Raw genomic sequence first — 20,522 nt, 5'->3', positions numbered from 1 at the left:
TCAAGTAATAAGTTGTCAATTAAAGAGCTTAAATTTTTTAAAAAAATTGATAGAAGATAAACAGACAAATGTGCAAAAGTTTATTAATACAAATCGTGCAATCGAAATTAAACGTTAAACTTTGTTAATAAAAATTCTAAGCGTTACTTATTTGGCCTTAACGTTATGTTGTCCAAATTAAATTTTGTGAAATTCGCCGTACGCGGTGTGTTTGCTTTGCGTTGGTCGCCGTCTCCACTAAATCCCCCGTGCGAATGCAGCATACTATCGCAGCAACGCCAGTATTCCCAGCGAATGTTCTATCACAATCCAGAGGCGCACGCAACCGGTGCCAAGCGACAGCAATATCTGTTGGAGCAACAGAAGACCACGAAATATCAGCCATTAAAATGTGCGTCTGGCGCTGCGTTAAGCAAACGCACAGCCATACCGTCAATGATAACCCACCAACGGCATCTCGGCCGCATGCAGATCCTATTGAACGGGCCACGACCAGCCAGCGAGCTGGCATCCAGCAACAGCGTTGACATTTTAAGGTGATACATGCAAATAATTAATAGCATTATAAGATGCACTCACGAAATCGCGCGTGCAACATCTCGTGTCGATGTAATAATTCAGTATGACGATGACAACAGCAACGGCTACGGCCATAACGGGCAAGCGGCAACAGGCGGCAGCCGGCAAGCAACGTGGCACAATGTACGGCCGTCAATGCCGACACCAATGCGGCCAGCCCATTGCAATCGCACATTTACACCACACTTCCTTTGTTGCCGCCTCGCTTCTGCTGTAATTTACGGCTGCAGCAAAAGTTGCAAGCGAAAATGTTGCGTTGCCGTCTGTTGCAATGTTGCATAATAAATGTTGCAATATGCAATGCGCACCATCGCCAAGCAGCAATACACAATTCGCACCGGCTGTGAGTGCCACATGTGCACATGTGTGTATGTGTGTGTATCTGCGCTGACATAGCGTGGCCAGCGCGATGGCCAGTAGTCGTAGACATGGTTGTTATTGCCTTCACCTTTGCTGCTTCGCTGTCTTTTAGCTTATTATGTTGGTATTAACACGTAAGTGTATATATGTGTGTGTGCGTGTATAAGGTTGTTGCAACATGATTGCATAATTGTTGCTCTTTCGCATGTCTACCTTCATGAGGAAGGCCGCTAGGAATATTGCACGAAAATTGTGAAAACTATGGTGGAAGGCAGACTCTGACTTACTTTCCGCTATATTCTGGGAGAGGAGACTTAAGATTTAGGTTGAGCTTAGGGCAACTCTTCATATTGTAGGATCGTTATAAAATAAATCTGACTAAAATGGTTTTCTTTATTTTTTTTCACCTCTATTAGATTGACAGATGGACTTGAAAATAGTGGAACAGATCAAGCTTGAGGCCGTTTTCGAAAAGCTGTCACAGTGTTCTCAAAACGTATAGACCATCAAAATTCAATCACCAATTATCCGATATAGTCTTTTTGACAATGTTTCGACTTAACAGTGTTATTAAATTTGATTTTTTTTGAAATTGTTAATACCGTTAATCGTCATTATTTGTAATAAAAAGACTTCAAATGGTTTCTCATGAATATCTCACCTCGTTTTATTTGGACCTCTTTATCTGACATTTTAATCGTTCGAGCTTCTCTTTGCATATCTTCTTCTTCTCTGGCGTAGACACCGCTTGCGCTATTATATTCCTCTTCTTCTCCGGGCGGGTACTGAACCGAAAGCCTTCAAAGCTGAAATGTTCTCTTCCATCTGAAGTAGTATTACCCAACAAACCCCGGAACTCCTGGGTTAAGGGCCTTTTTCATCCGCCTTGTGAGGTTTAAGAGAAATATATAATTTTGTGGTAGAAATATCAGATTTTTACATTATTGCTACACTAAAACGTCTCTTCTCTGCTAAAAACACAAGTTTTTCTAAGATGAAACTATGTCAGCAAATGACCCGAGAGATAAAATGAATTCAGTTCAATTTACGGTTAGAAGTTTTCGAAATGGTTCTCGAAGTAAGGGATGTTTAGTTATATATCATTTGTAATCCAGAAAGATTTTTACGGCTATGCTTTGTCCGCTAGAGACCCTCGTAACCCATAAGAAAGGAAGTGAAGAATGTGTAGGTGCCGAATCGAAAATTAATGCTCTGTTGTTTTCCATGGTTAAAAATAATATATAATTGTCGGTTTCCAAAATATTTTCAAATCTTTTTCGATATACCCTTGTAAATAAGTTGGTTTTCTGATGGGAGTATTCAAAAAGTAAAGAGATTTTTCGTTTTTTGAAAAATAAAATCATTCTTCCTGTCATCGAAACACTTCTTAAACTCTGTTTTTGGTATAACCTTTAGCTCTTTCAGCTATTTTCATATATGTATCCTATATAAGGACAGTCCCTTGATGTTATCCTTACTTTAGGAAATAGGAAAAACTCTCTCGAAAAAAGTCTGCCGAATACGAATGCTGAGACATCATTGCAGTGTTTTACTGAACTTTCAAGAAACGGAAATCGCCTTAGCGACTAGAAAACAAGTAAGGAAGGGCTAAGTTCGGGTGCAACCGAATACTTTATACTCTTGTTATTCGCAAGAATCACAAGCAGAGAAATGCTTTAAGGTGTAAAACTTCAACCAGTGGATCGGAATCCACGCTTAAGTAAAGTAAAGTAGTAAATCGCTTACCATCAATTACGGTAAATAAATTTTGCCGACTCTAGATCTACTCTAGATCGACTAGTTATATACGAAAGTCAGTCTCTCGTACTCTTTCTAATGTTCTTTTGTGTCTATCTTTATTTTTGATATCAAATTTCGAAATCTTTGGGAGGGGTTTTCTCCCTATTGACGATTTTCTGTGAGTACATGGCTTGTGAGTACCGCTACGATGAGTTACAAATACTGATCTAACTTAGCAACACGAGCAGGCTTTGGCAGTATCAAAATAACGTACTGGGGATATTGACTCAAAGTGGTCCAATTGAAAATCATCAAAGTATATTTTAAATCTTTTAGATCCCTAAAAGGAATACCATCCAGTTAAAAGTAACTCTGCAATATCCTAATTAAAAATTATAGATATTATAACCAAAACTGAAAACATTTCAGTTAAAATAATTGAAATTTAGACCTCAGTTTTTGACGCATTATTCAATGGATACTTTTGAAACACCCTTTGGGCAAACCTTTTTTGCTGCTTCAATATATTTATTTATATTTTCGTAATGCGACATGCGCTACTTGCCAATTGTGTCTGCAACGCGAAGGCACAACGCAAGGCACTTGCCACATTGAAGACATACCCAATTGACCGCTCTTCCGGCTGTGGCACTAAAACAAAACCCACACACACACACACAAAGTCTCGTACTTGCAGCAGCAGCCAAAATGTCTTCGGTGCATTCGTAATGCGGTAATTTCATTCAGAAATTCAACGTAGTTACATAATTCAGAAGGTGTTAATGCAAATTTCCAAATATGCTAATGAAGGTGTTGTCTCCAACAACAAGGCGGCTTACTTGGCGAGCAACACCATTAGCGTCAACACAACACAGCGAAAAGCCAAATGTGGATAAAACAACAACAACAACAATAACACTAGCAGCCACAGTGCCTGCCATTATGTGAAATAGTAAAACAGGACGTTAGGCTTAACGCTAAGATGCTACCGTGGGTCCAGTGCTTACTTGCCGCCATATACGCTTCAACTTTGTAGTCGAATTATAGCGAGCGGCATGACTTAATGCGATTTAAAAGCAACGCGCTGCGCGGCGGCATGTGCATGCGTGGGGGTGTGTGGCGCGGCCAAATGATGTACGCTTGTTTGTGCCGGCCGAACAGCGTTTTCGTGATTTAGTACAACAGCGTGAAGGCAATAACAACAGCAAATGTAATGCAAATTTGATTGAAAAAACTGGGAAATTGAAAAATTGAAATTTCTCAATGCAAATGCGGCTGTGTTTGTGCGTTTTGAACTCTCCTGACATTTTCGCCAATTATTTTTTACAAAGCGCACACAGCACACACACATATGTACATACACACATACACTTGATTTGATTTTCAATGGTATTTTGAATTTATATTGAAAATTAACCCCCTCTCCAACACGCCTTGCCGCCACTTCTAATACTCTTTGGTTTCGCTTGTCACCTGATTGATTGGCAAGCTTTGCTAAAAATCTAAAAATGAAACGAAACACCAGCGGAGGCAGGTAAGTGCCAGCAATTTGTTTTTATTTCGTATACATGTGTATGTGATTCCATAAATGTGTACGCATTTTGCCAAAATTTATGTTCGCTTTTATTTTTTTGCTCCCGCCTGTATTTTTCACTTTGGCATTTACGACATATGTCAGCGGCGCTGTGATTTATTAACTCTCGCCAAACTTAGGCAATGACATTATTCGGACATTGACGGCATACCGACTGACAGACCTACCGACAAACGTTTGCCTACACACACAGCCACACCTGCGGTTGTCCGCCAAAATTACTCGCGTCGAAATTTTGGCCGCACCGCCATTATAGGTTCCGGAAAAAAGCACAAACCTCATTATATTAGCGGCAGCAATGCAACAGCATCAAGGCGACATAATGTGCACCATGCACTCTGCCAATACGTCTTCGAGGCATTAATAAATTTTGTCATCAGAACGAGCAGCCATAAAGCAGCAACGACACAAAAAACGTTTCGGAAACCGAACGAAATACGCATAATGAAATAACGTTGTAGGCAAACATACAAACAGTGGTACAGAATCGAAAATTTTCAGACAATAGGTGGAATGATATTAGTGAAAATATGAAAATACCATATAATCACAAAAGTAATATCTGAATATCAACTATTGATATTTAAATATTTTAAAAAATGAATACAAAATTTTAAGAATTGAATTAAAGTTTCATTTATGTGTGGCTTTGAGTTCGAAAAGGGTTGCTCAACTTTAAAGTTTAATGGATCTTACCTTTAAAAATGTTTACCACATATTGTTTTTTCTGCTATCATATACTTGAATTTATTGCTCTATTTCACATCGATGTGATCAAATTTGACTCGGACTGGTGCATTTAAACAGCGATTCCACGAGTCGTCTATTCTTCGCTGTCGATTACAGTGCTTAAAAATTTTTGCATTGTCTTTAAACAGATTACGGAAGAAATTAAAATCTCTTATGAAGATGGTGTTGAATCAACCACATTTTAGTTATGAAGCATGTCAATTTTTTGTTAAAACTACGTTAAATAGAGGTCGCAAAAGAGATGCGATCAAATAATAGCTGAAGATCCTACACGGATTTATGAATATGATCACGAAACTGTGAATTGCGAACAGCACGTCAAAGATGAGAAGAAGAAAAAACCAAAAAACAGAACGGAAAAATGGTGCTTTTGAATTGAGCGTTGGCTGGAACCCATTTTGAGGCGAAATTTATAGTGTAGAATATTTGAAAATGTTGTCAGTCCGGGTCAAATTTGATCAGATGGTGCATATCATTAATACTTCAGTAAAATTCATTTCACATTGATATATGGCGCTGATATAATGACAACTTTAATTTTGTTTTCTAGCAGTTTTGTTTTTGGGAAATTAAAAAACAAACTTCATTAATTTCATTAAAAGAAATTATGCACAATACTTCACTAACTAAACTCACTGTGCGTGCTCCATTTTGCTGTAATGCTACATATAAACAAATATATGTATGCAACGTAAATATATTTGCTGCACTGATTTCTTGTTTCTTTGCGAACGCTTTCTCTTGCTTTAATAGCTTTTAAGAGTTTATGCATTTTCGAAAAAATATTGATATTTCAAGCAGTGCACTTTTTTTTGAATTTTCTTTGCTTCTTTTTTTGTTGTTTCTGTTAATTATTTTATATTGCGAAAGTATGTATGTCTAATTAAATTTAATGCCACTACCTTTTACTATCGCATTCCGTTCATTGCCGCCAGCACGACTGATAGTTTTCGCGTTCCGTCGCGTCGCGCTCGAATCGCGACATACGAATCGCATAAACGTATATTTAAGTAGTTAATATTCATGAATTATTGACCAATTTGAGGTGGCTGTCTGTGTGGCTCTTGGCGAAGTTTACTGCGAAATTTTTTCTTATTAATTATCGCATTTCATTCGCCAACTGCCGGAAATGTTATTGCATGTCGGGGGCAGTGTCAAACTGTCAAGCGTGGACAGCTGACATTTTTACAAAAGTGTCATCGCCATCTTTGGCATGTCGATACTTTTGCACGGGTTGGTAAACGGGCAGTATTAAATGTCTCTTCCTTTTTTTTTTGTTTGTTTGTTTTGAAGTCGAAATGTTGTGCATTTTTGGGGGAAATAAATTTAAATTTAAGCGATAAACATTTTATTTAAATAGGTGCAAAATCAAAATTATATAGAAAATAAAATTTTATATTTACCTTCGCAGAGATTGACAATTATGATGAGGATATCTGTCTGATAAGAGTTAGACTTGACCCCGCTCTCGGCGTACACTTCTTTTACTTCTTCTTTTTTGTCTTAACTGTGGATTGGTACATCCCAAATGCAGATAGGTCGCTATGCTCTCTCTTTGGTGCGTGGGTGTCCTTGCCTCCTTTGGCCACCTATGGGTCTCGACTCGAAGAAGATTTTCGCCATTTCCTATGCGAACGACATAACCTTACCAGTGCATTCGTAGGAGTTTGCTGTAGAGCTCCTACACATTATGGCTGGATCTTAGATATTTATCGCACACGCGGACGGTTCCAAATATCTTGCAGAGAACAGTTCCCACGAATGCTCCAAGTGCTTTCTCAACTCACTTTGTCATCGTCCGTGTTTCTTGGTCGTGTAATAGGACAGGTATAAAGAAGAGTCCTACCGATAGAAAGTATCACCTGTTGTAAAGTGCTATTCTGCGCTTGATCGATTTAGTTTGCATATCTCACAAACTTTGCTATATATACCGCATGTCCTTCCTATGATCATAAAAAGAAATATGTGTGAAATAGGCTCGCCAGTTCCGGAGACTCCCCATACAACGGATGTGTTGAAAACTACTACAAGTTCATAGCCCACTAAATAGAAACGTCAGAAGCAATAAATTTGGTACACCACATGATACGAAAGGGCTTCAAAGACACCTGCGTGGCACAAACCTCTATTATTTGAAATTCAATAACTCACGAACTACTCGATTAATTTTAACTAAATTACATTACAGGTACATAATATTGTCTTGATTGGGCAACAACGATTTTTACATAAATACCTGAAGACCAATTTACACAAGTATATCATCTCACGTCTACTTCTTCTTCTTTATTTGAGTAGACATCGTTTATTCGGTTATAGCCAAGTTTATAGCGACGTGCTAATTCTGGAGAGTTTCATACACTTGGATTACATGACCTAGCCAGCGGAGCCGATGTCTCATAATTCGCTGAACTATGTCGTCGTATATCTCGTTCCATCGAATGCGATATTCGCCGTGGCCTCGAAACTCGTAACGCCGTCTCATCAGATTTGTCATCGTCCATGACCCTGCGCTATATAGTAAGGCGGGAATAATGAGAGACTTGAATAGTTTGGTCTCTGTACTCACATCTACAAATTGTCTAAATCATACTTCCCCAGGATTTGTATATTTACCACAAATATGTTTTTTTTTTTAACTTCCGGTCGACCTACGGTATATAAAATAAATCTATGAGTTGTCGTAATGAATTTCAGAGAACGTTTTTCCTTCAGATTTAAATGTGTGCTTTTAGAACCCGGCTTATATATATATAACCTCTTCACTTGAATGCAATTATTTTATATGGGTTGACCCTGGCACCAATAAAGACCAAAACTAATATTCGATACCCTTCATAGCTAGCCTAAAAAATGTGCTGTGTTAACCTTAATAGCCCGATAACATCGAAGCCACACCTAACTCTGATATCGGAAATAGAAAAATACGCAGACTTGGAACAAAATCCGATCTTCTTTACCAAATACGCATTAAAAGCGCCGCGGTTTCGATTCTCAAACACAAACCAACAGCTCAATTCATCAAGCAGCTTCGCTAATTTACAAAAAACGAGTTCACCCACCACCCAGCAAGTCTCGCCATGGACGCGACGAAATGATGCAATGTGACTAGTGAAGGCTATTAAGCGCCATGCTACAGTCTCAGCTCCACTCGGGCTTATGTGGCCACCTCTTTAAGCCGCTTTGCGTCAGCTGTTGTATACGTGGCCCTCACCCCAGCGACTAGCGCAAATATCCAAACGCTGGCTGCACGCTGCTGGAGTTAAGCAAATTTGGTAATTTGCATCAAAAACAGCGACGAAATCTGCCGGAGTAATACTGGTAGCAACTGCAGTTGCTGGCAAATAAGAAGCCCAAACACTTTGCAAAAAACGAGAACGAAGTGAGTGCTGTATCAAAACCCAGCAAAATAGCAACAACAACGACTAAAGCGGTTTACAGGACAGAGCGGCGCGGAATGAGTGAGTGGCGACGTGAGTGCGGCAGCGGGCTAACTGGCGATGTACTTTGCTAATTAGATGGCGTGAAATGTGGGTTAAAGCGCTTACGAAAGCAACAACAACTACAATAATAACAACAATGCCAGCAGCATTAACGGCAAATACGGGTGTAATAGCACGAACTCTACCAGCTATGATGTTTCGTTGCAGTAAAAACAACAACAATTGGCAGCAACAATAACACTGGCACGTAATGCACTTTGGCAAGTAATTAATTAAGACAAGAATGAAAACGTGCCAAAAACGCAAAACTTGCGACAAAAGCGCGAACACCAGTCACATAATAACAGCAAAAACAACAGCGGCAACAACAGCCGCAACGCCAAGCAAACATTGTTGCTTACAAATTTGCAACAACACCAGGCGATGGTCTAAAGCGCCAACCAGCCTGCTGATGTTGGTGAGTGTGAAAGGTTAAAATCAAGGCGCTGTCGCATGCCACAAACTGCGCAAAGGTGGCTGTGGCAAGCGCAAGTCAACGCACACACTCAAACACACGCACATGCGCCGCACGCCGTACGCTGTATGCATGTGTATGGTGTTAGCTGTCAACGCTCGGTTTAATCTAGTTAATTACCGTTGTGACAGCAATAAACAAGAACAACAACAACAACCGAAAATGTATTATCCCAACTTTAATAAGCGGCAAGCAGCTGTTGCATGCGGTAAGCGCGCGCCACTGCCACAACTGCCAGCAGCGCTAACTAACTGCGCCGCGCAGCTCAGCACACGCTTGCGTCGTCACACTTCGCCTCAAAAAATGCGATAAAATTGAATGAAAAGCGAAATTAATTACACTTCAAAAATGCAACGCTGCTAATTAAGTAACTGCTACTATGCAGCACTTGCCACAATTTTGCAGGCAGCAGGCGCCAGGCTAATTGTGAGATGCCTAGTTGCCACAAATGCTGCAACAATGAAGTAACAGCAGCGCGCTTGCAGCAGGCACGTGCATATGTGCGTATCTGTGTGTGCCACATATGAGCACGCTTCACCGCTATTGTTATTGTTATTGAATAAAAACACATACATATGCGCGCTTGGACCACCCATGTTGCCACAGCCACCGCGGCCAAACAAATTGTTACGAAAACAGTAACAGCTCACTCGCACATAATTCGAATGAGATTTTATTAATTTCTCTGTCTCCACGCTTTTTGTGGTCTCCATTGTTCTATTGCGCGCGTGTGATACTAAATTCGATTTGGTGGCATGTGTACCTGCTGTGGCAACCACAACAAATGTTGCGTTTACCTCAAACTTTATTTTTCCGCTTTTTATTTTGGTTCTAACGTCAGCAGCGCCACGCTTAAATCAAACAAAACAAGCCGCAACGACTAGTTGCCACATGCTTTTAATCGTGTGTGTATGTGTGGCATACCCATTCGTACGCTGTAGCGCCATGTTCCATATTGTGTGTGTATTCTTTATTAAATGTTACCGTTTGTGTGCGGCATTAATTTGTTGATGGACCCATCATTTGATTGGACCACCCAAAGCGTTGCGTTAACAATCGCTGCGGCGGTGTTGCTTTCTCGATAATACCTTTCATATAAACTCGTACATGCACATACATACATATTTTCTATAGATATATTTGTAGGTATTTAAAGGGCGTATCTGTCGTGGGTGTGTGCATTTCAGGTTATTTATAACACAAAGAACTCGAGGGCAGTATCGATTTGTGCCGGCTTTTGAAGTATATTTGTAGGCGTTTGGCACGTTCTAAGTTATTATAAAGGGAGTTTTGTCATGATAAACAATTTTTAATGCAATCAAAGTGACATATAGCGAATAAAATTTATTTTACGACATCTGTTTGTCGGTAAGCGGGTGATTACTTCAATAAAAATTTAAATTTGCATTTTACCTGACATTAAAGATAGTATGCTTGAAAAAATATTTAAACGTTTGATGTTAGGTTTGGTGTAAAACCTGGATGAATAGGAAACAAACAGGCTCCTGGAGCTTTTGGTGATCTCCTGCTATCAGTGGATGCGGTGTGGCTTTGTCTTGATTCAACACAATTTCCCTCCTATTGGTCAAAGCTGGCGCGTTTTAGCGATTTCTTCCTTCAGATGGTCCAGTTATTGACAGTACAGATCCAAGTAAAAATTTTGGACGTAGGAGAGCAGCTCTTAGTTGATAATATTTTGCTGACCCTACAAAGCATACAGCAAATCTTTCCTGATCGTCAATCTTGGCTAGACCATCGTTTTCGACCGCTCTCCACTATTCGAGCACCACCATTTCCGCTTGCGTGGTTGAAAGTGACCAACTTTTTGTCACCACTAACCTTGCGCTTCAGAAATGGAATGTGTTTTTTTTTGCGTTCAACAGCGCTTCTCCGTTGAAATTTCGGTCTATGAAATTTGGTTGCATTTTTGAGGCACTCATTCATCGAGAAAATTTTTGTATACAGACCTATTAAATAGTTCCAAATAATTTTTTGCGAAAATTTAAACTATTAGGCCTTCCTTCCAGAGCGCGGTGCATCTCTGCCATCAAAATTAGCAGAAAAGAATTATTGAAACGAAAAGTATGCGATATTCGCTGTTACAGTATCAGCACAATAACACTATTCACATTTCCAGCGTGGCTTACATTTTCGACTTTATCGAAAAAGCTGTAAAATATAATATGTATGCATCTCTGCCTTTGAGAAAAAAGTACCCGTAAATGGCAAATAAAAAGCAAAATATTTAATTATTCACCAATTATTATCTTCCTTCATATTAGTCGCAACAAGATGTAATGCACTTATGCCAACGATTTTTCAGTTGTCGAAACACTTTTCATAAGCACTTCTTGGGATAGCCTTCAGCGCCTTCAACGCATTGTTCTTATCTCTTCGATCGACTGAAGGCGGGTACCACGAAGCGAAAATTTCAGTTTGGGGAAGAAAAAAAATATTACAAGAGCCAAATCTGGTGAATTCAGTGGTTGATCGATGTTATTCATTTAATTTCTGGCTGTATAACCGTACCTTTATACAACGCGATAACTATGGGAAAAATAATAGATTATTATTTAATAGGCCATATATGTACATATATAGTACAATTAAACTCGTTAAGAAATTTTGAACCAATTCTATAAATGTTTGGCAAAAGGCTAGATTATTATGCGACACAATTGATTTCAGATCGGCCGACAGTTTAAATACTATATGCTATAGGCACTGAGGTTCTCATATTTATTGCTTACCGTTCCAAGCAAGATAATATCATTAAAATACTGGTATTTGTCGGCTGATATGCAGTTATCTTCCGGTAACCTACAACCAGCTGAATCCATGAATCTTGGTTGAACCCTCATCAAATGCCTTTTCATCCAGAATACACCCTGACTTCACAAACATATCTGTGTCGTTTTGTCATAACATCTTAAGTCTAAAAATCGTAGTTGGAGATATCACCGATTTTGTATAAAATCATGTGTGCTGCAGCTTAAAAAAAATATTTAGCCCAATAAAAAGTTTAACTATTGTTAAATTAAAATTAGGCAAGTTTTGAAAAATAGTTTTATGAAAGTATTGTTTTTTTTGTTGTTTTGTATTTAAGATGTTTTGTAAAACGAAAATAACTAAGAAACGATGTCTTAATTAGACTTAAGATTCTGTCACGGAAGAAAGACTGGGGTTTTTAAAATTGATAAGTAGGCATAAGAGCTTCTGTTAAAATTGACACAAGTAAGTAAAAGGCGGTAGGATGTTTGTTTAATTTTTTTTTTCCTTAGAAAAACGATTTAAATTTAAAGTAAAAATATAGTTTTCAGTTCTAATATTTTTTTTTTAACGAAAAAAAATCCAAAAAATAAAATTCAATGTTTAGGTTTTGCAGTCAAGCTTGTAAATATTTGATTGTACTATATTTAGTCGTTGCTTTAATTGTTTTCGGTTATATCTGGATGAAAGTCTAACATATCTTCTGAAGATAAGTTCAAATAGAAGCCTCTATAAATTTCATCCACTAGCGGCAGCATATCTATAAGATCATTTTTCTTTTTAGTGCTAATTTTTATTGGAGCGGTATAACAACTTTTTAAATCTTTTATTTTGACGGAATTTATTCCTCGCTTTGAAAGGATCGCCTTCACTTAATGATGTTTTAAAATATATTTTACTATATTCCTTAGTAAATCTGAACCATTTGATGTCATGCCAATTGAATTTATCACGGCTGTCATCCACTTTACGCCAAGTAAAAACACTTTTTGTTGTGAAGGCAAAGTCATATATATTTGATTGATCCATTTCGTTAACTAACAATTTTTTCTTCCTCCGATTGTTCTTATAAATTGGAACCAATCACGGGGATGATGGATTTTTATTGAATATTTATTTCTCTTTTTCTCTATAGCAGCGTGTTCACTATCGCACTCCATGTATGTGTGTGTCCAGGGACAATGAATTTATGATCTATAATGCTTAAATTGTTTTCTAGTTGCATGAAAATAGCAAACATGGTTGCAACGAAAGAGTTTTTGTTTTGGCCGGGGCAGCAATCACTGTAACAATATGATTTACGTTTGCATTTAATTGCAGTAAATGAGTAAACACGCATAAAACTATTTCGTTTCCACCTCTTTTAGCTATTGCTTCACGCCACATGTAGGATATTGGTTGATTTGTTGCACAGTCATGTATGGTAAGGTTAAAGGTCCATAAAGGCCTTTTGTAGAATGACAGTGAAGTTCTCAACAGAGGTTTGGGAAGGCACTGTTGAAGATCGAAACAAAACACTTTTAGGTTATTATCATTTAGAGATTTTTCTTTATCGGTTTTTTTAGCATCATAAGCTTGTTGTGCTATATTGAGATGTTCAGTGTGCTCTACTTTTAGAGATTCAAGTTCCTCAGACTTGGCAACTTGTATTTTACATTGAAGCAAATCACATTTGTGGCATGTGTCAACTTTAGGTTTTTTAGATTTTAAATCAAGTGTGCCAAAGAGTTGAGCAAATTTTGGAAGCGACACGGAATGGTTGTATTTATCCTTATAAAGGCGATACAATTCAGCTACCGACAAATCACTCGGTAGATAACGCTTGGCAGTATCACGGCGAGTGTAGCGTGACTCATATGATGGAAAGCTTTTTATGAAGTCTAAAATTTCTTGCTCTCTTGCCAGAGAAAGCGTTTTAGAGCACGAATGTTTTCCACGGAAATCTCCACTAACTCCTCCCTCAAGTTTTGACTTCACAACTGTTTTAATGAACTGCTCGGTTTCGGACAATGTGAATCTGAAACATTTTTGGCAAACTGAAATTCTATTACCACTAACCCCCAAATAATAGTAGAAGCAGTTCAGTCTACTTTGAGTATTTCTTTCGTGTTTTACTCGCTTTACAGTGTTAGTATGCTAAAGTATAACTTTCCCCGAGATTCCTTGATCGTTTTCGCGAGGTATTCTTTGGAACCACTTTATTTGTAAAATTTTTTCTAAACTAAAACTTTTATTATTACTATCCAATAAATGAGTTTAGTACTTACAACTTCGCTCTCTAAATCTGAGCTTGGAGCAGCGCAATTACTTATATCAAAACTTGGATCAACAACCGAATCATCACTAGAAGAATCAGCATTACTCACATTGCCTATGTCTAATAAGCTTAGTAAATTTTCACTTTCCATTTTAATATGCAAATACTCTTAACAGCTCGACAGTATTTCACCAACTGAAGAGCTTAAGTAGAAAAAGAAACGGAATGAAGACACACAAAAACAACCTTGTGCTGATTTAAAATGCCGTTATCGGCTAACGAAAGTTTAGCAGATCATTCTAGGTATACTTATAGCGGGATTCTGTAATCAGTCTCTAGTCTCTATTTGAGACATTTTTTGGTAAAATCTCAATTTGTGACTAGTTACTATTCACTAAACAGTCTCTAGCTTTAGTCTCAAAATATTGCCTCAAATTTGAGAACATTTTGAATATACTGAATAGAGATCACCATCGATATCAATCGATTGTCGTTTTTTGTATTTTGTAAGCATCTCAAACACGAAAAGGTTAAAAATAAATAAATTTTACATAAATTTCGTTAATATTATGAAACAAAGTCAATATATATTTTTATTTTTATTGATAATTATGTTTTTTGACTATGTTATAGAAAATTTAATATTTGTTATGGACATATTTATTTTCATTCAAGTATAAAAACATCTCTGAATAATGAAATGTAATAGAGTTTGTGACTATCACTTACAGAATAGCAAAATCGCCTCAAGTCTCAAAAATTTTCTCTGTCAAATTTAGAGACTTGATACTGTATCACAGTACAGAATCGCACGGTTAAGATGTTTTGTAATACGATGTATTTCGCCTCCTTGATATTTTTAATTTTATCATAAGCACTTATATCCATTGAAGTTATGAAAATCTGAAAATCTATTTTTAACATAACGGTTTAAGTAAACATACCATTTCTTATTATATTAAATTTGATGAATATTTTCTACTAAATATTGAGTATACGTTGACATACGAGGTTAAAAGAAAAACTTTTTAACAACCTATACGACATCTCAAAAACTAAAGTTTAGGTCAGATATTATGTCATATGAAATATATTCAAAAAGAAAGGACGTTATGAAGTAAACCGTGGCAAATTTTTCTAAAATGGTGGAAATTGAAAACTGATTGAATCAAAATGTGTATTGTAAGAAGACATAGCAGAATATGACCCTCGATTTTGACTTAACTCGACTTAAGATGTTATTTACACAGATATATAAGATATAAAAAGAGTGCCTGCAGGACACTAACCACCTATTTACAAAGCTCGCCAAACACACTCACCTAACACATTTTTTCCTATGGTTCCATCCCTTTAAAACAGTCTTCTACTGCGCAATAATTTGAGCTCGATTTATTTGTTTTGAAGAGAGATACTACTGTTGTAGTTTAAGTAAAGGTCATATTACAAAGAGGCTGACGAATCTCAACTGTGTTCATATTACTTTACAAAATTTATATATTTCTTAACAAAAAAATGTGTTTTCTACTTTCTTTAGAATACAAAATTACTACCATAGTTATTAGCTGAACTCCATATTAGCAATTCTGGGAGCATCTTCCTTCACACAACACATCCTCACATACTAGTTGCAAAGATGCTTGCAATTGCAACGACCCCGAAGGCGGCTGGCTATTGCAGTGGCTATGCTGCCATAACCACAACCATAACCATAACACCGATCGCCCCACCCGCCAGCCATCCCAAACATCTCCGCCACGTCCGCCACCGCATCATAAACGCTGCACGTAAATTATGGTCAGCTATTGGCATTCAATATTAATTGCATTAGTTCCTGCGCATTCCGAGGCTGGGCAGGTTGCTCAGTTGCTCAGCAGCTCGCTTGCGCAGAAATGCCGTTGTTTGGTTGTTTGGTTATTTGGCTAGGTGGTTAGGCGGTTAGGCGGTTAAGTTGCTTGGCAACAATAAGTACAGCAGCGCCAACACCAACAACAGCACCACCACCACAGCGCTTGCGACACTGCAGATTGCTCCGGGCGTTGCAAGTGCAAGGCGGCAGGAAAGGCGAGGTGTGTAAATCACGGTGTAGCATTTGAATACAATACACCTGCATATACCCATATTTATATGTGCGTGCAGCAGATGCACTTGCACTCGCTTACTAACACCTACTTGCCAAGAATATCTGGCATTAGAGACATGTTGGTGCTTGAAGATCCGGCAAAGCTGCCACTGTCTTTACAAGGCTGGTTTGAAGCTTACACATGTACATATATTCATCACACACATGTTTATGTGCCATGCATGCTTTGTAATTGTAATCAGTTGTAGCACATTCTTGCTAGTCAAGATAACGGTGCTGGCGATGAGCGGCGATAATTATTGATTGGTTTCATTGATATTCACTGCCCGGTAGGCAATTGCAGTGTGTAACTCTCTTTGTATACATATGTGCAACATGTTGCATTGGTGGCATGGCAATAAATATCTACCGCTCGTTCACCCATCAGCTATTTGGAGCATGAGGGCGTGTCTACTTGATTTCATGTAGAACGAAATTTAATTACAAGCGGAAAAACAATTTACTTATTATGGAGCAGACGCCGCTCTACAATAGCGGTTGAGGGATGAAGATAATGGATTTCCACGGTGAGAACGTACACGCATACGTACATACGTTTAAACTACGTGTTATTATGCGCACGTGTAGCAAACGTCGGGTGAAATATCATTTGAGCTTTAATTGAAATTTATTTAAGTTTGCCAAGGGTGGTGTATTTATGTTGACGTCAGAGTTTCCAAATATACTACATATTTGAATAATTTGTTGTAGGTGGAACTCATTATTGAATAATTAAATTGCCTTTGCTATGTGTGGGGCATATTCTCGTATATATCCACGCAAAAAAACATGAATTTTTTTTATATTTATACTACTTTTATTCTGGAAATTAAATAATCAATTTTTTCTTTTATTTTCAAAATCTAATTATTCTTTGTCTACAAGGAGATATTTCAAAAATAAAATGTGTTTGGAATTATAAGTTCTTTGCTGATCCGGTGTCCCTGGTTTGGCCGGAACTGAAACCTTAAATGCGTTTTCCTTTAATAATCTTTTTTCAAAAAAAAAAAAAAAAAAAAAAAAAAAAAAAAAAATCTTTTAAAAAAAAAAAAAAAAAAAAAAAAAAAAATTGTGCATTTTCTGTCCCTTTATACCCTTACAATTAATGTAGAGACCCGCTTTACCATTGGAAGGTTTCGAAAAAGACCCACAAATAATAATACCGCTCAACATTCGGAGCGCTCGGAGGGCACACCTGGCACTTGAAACGAAAAATTTCTATAAAAGAAATACAAAAAAAAAAAACACGACAGATTACTTTACTGACCCCTTAACTGCACCCACCAAACTTAAATTTTCAGAGAGGCTGCTTAATGGACTTGTCTACATCTAAAACTAACCCTGTACTCCATTTTTATAAAATTGGAAACAGTCAAAAAAGTGGTGCAAGTATCTTATTTTTTAAGGCAGTCACCATTTCATGAAAAAATGTCTTTCAAACTTGTCTTTCGTTCCACACATTTTTTTTTTTTTAATTTTTAAAACCCTCCTGTTTTTGAATTGCTAATTTTCAAAATTTTAATTTATTCTTATTCTTTTATGTATTCTTATATTCTGTCAATGTTAATAAATAATTTATATAAAAATTGTTAGTAAAAATATTAATTGACTTATTTTGCAACACTTTAAAAATTACTGGAAATTTATGCCTCTACACTAAGATAAATCCTTAAATGCGTCTTATAAAACCGATTAAAGAAACATATACTCGTATGTACATCAGTCTGGAGGTCTTTTGCCGAACTCTATACCATACCTATTTCTCTAGTATGGAATTGAACAGGTATTCGTACATTTAGTCATTTATTATATGTAGAAATGGAATAAAACTCGGCAACTACTGCATGACTGTACTGTGGTCAAGCAACATTATTCTGACTATGTATTATGATATGACTACCATCTGACCACATTTAACTCGAACTAGCTCATTTAAACTTCGCGTTTCTGTATTTATTTTCAATCAAACTGAGACTATAGAATCGTTGAAAGTGTTAAAGAAGATTTTTGGAGTCTACATTATCACGAACACAAATATTTGAGTGGAAGAACGCCATCAGTGACGGTCGTGAGGTCATCGAAAACTTGCGACATATCTTTGTTATTGTAGATAACTTCAGAAAAGTTAAAGAAGAGGTGCTTCAAAATTGTGCTGGCATCAGAGATATAAGAGAGGATATCAACATATTTTATGAATCTACTCAAAACATTTTGGTAAATGTTTGTCAATAGTACTACCCTCGTATCAACTTACCTGAATCTTTTGCAAAAACAATATCTAACAGAGGGCGCAAATGAAATGATGAACATGGTAGCAGTGAACCCCACATGCACCATACTACTGCCCAGACGTGGGTTTATGAATATGCGTTTAAATTGTTCAACAGTCTACCGAAGGCGTTTGAAAAATGAGCCGATACTGAGCCGATGCTGATTAAAACAAAACTCGCCGAGGCATATAACAAGTGTATGGTGCACTGATTTTAGCATGGCCTACCCACAGGACTAACTTTTTTCAAATGAGTTTCAGTCTGCTTTACATTTTTTTCTCGTTCAAAAATTATTTACGCTGATTTATTCTGAAAAAATAATTTTTTTTTTTCACTCCGTGTTAAATTTTATAAGACGTAAAACTGTTTTATTTTTGTTGTTTTGGTTCATACTTTCAACTATTTCAAGCAATTTTTGCAATAAGTCAGATAAATTTGAAACTTACATTTCAAATCCAACAATCCTTATTGGCGCCGACATTTTTTACGTCTACGATTTTCATGAGACAAAACAAAAAGAAATCATAAGTAATTCAATTTAACAGCACATGAACTTCATGTTTTATTTGAGCAAATACTATGTCATCAGTTCCGTAGTGTAAGAACTCGTTATCTCCATATTTGTAATTCCATAATTTCAACAAATCTCAACAAGCTACTTTACTTCCGAAATAAAGTTTAAATCAATAACAAGATTTGCGAAAAATCTAAGATGCACATAGTCCTGCCACAAAGAATGTACATACATATGTTCATATATATATTTACCGATAAACCTACTTCCAATAAAAATAATAAAATAATACCTGCAGATTTGTTAGTATTTATCAACTACTGTTCTGTTGGCTGAGCAAATGTTGTCCCATCTAAATAATAAAATGCTTCCGAAACATTCTATTGACAGACATATACATTTGTTGCAAATATTTCCAGCCATAACACATATCGTTTACCTTATTGACTCTTTACCACACATCCCAGCGACCACATAGTAAAATATCATATTTAGTTGAATTTTTTGCTTTCAATCGGCAACCGTAAACCACAAAAATCGACCACACTCACTAAACTTGATGACGTGTAAGTAAATATTCATTGCAAAAGTACTTTACAAAACCATGCAAGCAATCAAATATACGTACTTCACATACACGTATATATACAAATGTATGCATGTGTATTGCAGAGCTTTCCGACGCCTGTTGACAGTTGAAATTATTGAAGCTGCAGCCACGAGCAGCGCCTGACTAGTGTGCAGTCGTCAACCACGGCCCAATTTTCCACCCGGTAACTGCCTTTCACTGCTCGACGCTTCACTCTCTACAGTCCCATGTCGGGTACTGAATAGTGGAGATTTCATGCAGACCAGCTTTTTGGCACTTTGCATTGTTTGTCGGCACAATTTCACGCTAAGTGTGTCATATTGGTGTCACAACGCATATATGTTTTTGTTGTTTTTGGCACAGTTAGTGTTAGCAGTCGCGTTGGTTTTGACTACGGCTATTTCAACTAGAAGGTTTCTGATAGCCCAAACCTCCTTTGTCAGCCACTGGCGGTTTATTATGTCTGTGTCATTGGCCTTATTGTTGCAGCAAATCCAGTGTTGATGACTGCTGCCGGGAGTGCTTTTGGCTGTTGGGATGGTTTTGTGGAAAACACGTGTTCAATTTGTTGTGCCTTGCCGCCGGCAAAATCACAGCAGTAGTTTCCCCAAACAGGAAAACTTCTGTGTTTTCATTATGTCTTTTACAACAGTCATGATCCCAATGGAAACGAACAAAATTAGAGGTGGAAATACATTAAAATCTGAGACATATCCGTCTTCCTAAGAGCTAAGCTAATCCCCGAATCGAGAGGTCACATTTGGACACTGAGATGTTTTTTGTTGTGATCACCCAAACGACATAGTCTAAGATTGAGGGACTGAAGGCTTTATCGATTCCAACTAGTCATCAGGATAGCTGTAAGCAGGATAGAATGTTCGTTATGAGACTGATTCTACTTTGCTGTCATCCAGAAAACATCCAATATTCATATCCTAGCAGAAATGAACTGGAGGAGAAGACCTTAATATCTCGAGAGCGGTGAAGCTACCCCACTATCGGAGTTAATGATTGGACTGTA

At 37.3% G+C, this 20,522-nt stretch overlaps 1 protein-coding gene across 1 annotated transcript in view; it reads left to right on the top strand.

The window, feature by feature from the left end:
• LOC108977194 (L-lactate dehydrogenase-like) overlaps positions 1 to 20,522 on the top strand; it is a 166,229-nt gene continuing 145,707 nt past the window's right edge. Inside the window, exon 1 of the mRNA XM_018946770.1 lies at positions 1 to 536. Coding sequence (XP_018802315.1) covers positions 166 to 536 — 371 coding nt within the window. The 5' untranslated portion in view covers positions 1 to 165. The remainder of the gene's footprint in view (positions 537 to 20,522) is intronic.

This window comes from Bactrocera latifrons, unplaced genomic scaffold, assembly GCF_001853355.1.
Source record: "Bactrocera latifrons isolate USDA-ARS-PBARC rearing strain unplaced genomic scaffold, ASM185335v1 scaffold_116, whole genome shotgun sequence".
Lineage (NCBI taxonomy): Eukaryota > Metazoa > Arthropoda > Insecta > Diptera > Tephritidae > Bactrocera > Bactrocera latifrons.
Note: the sequence above shows the minus strand (reverse complement) of the source record. Positions and strands in the feature narration are given on the sequence as shown.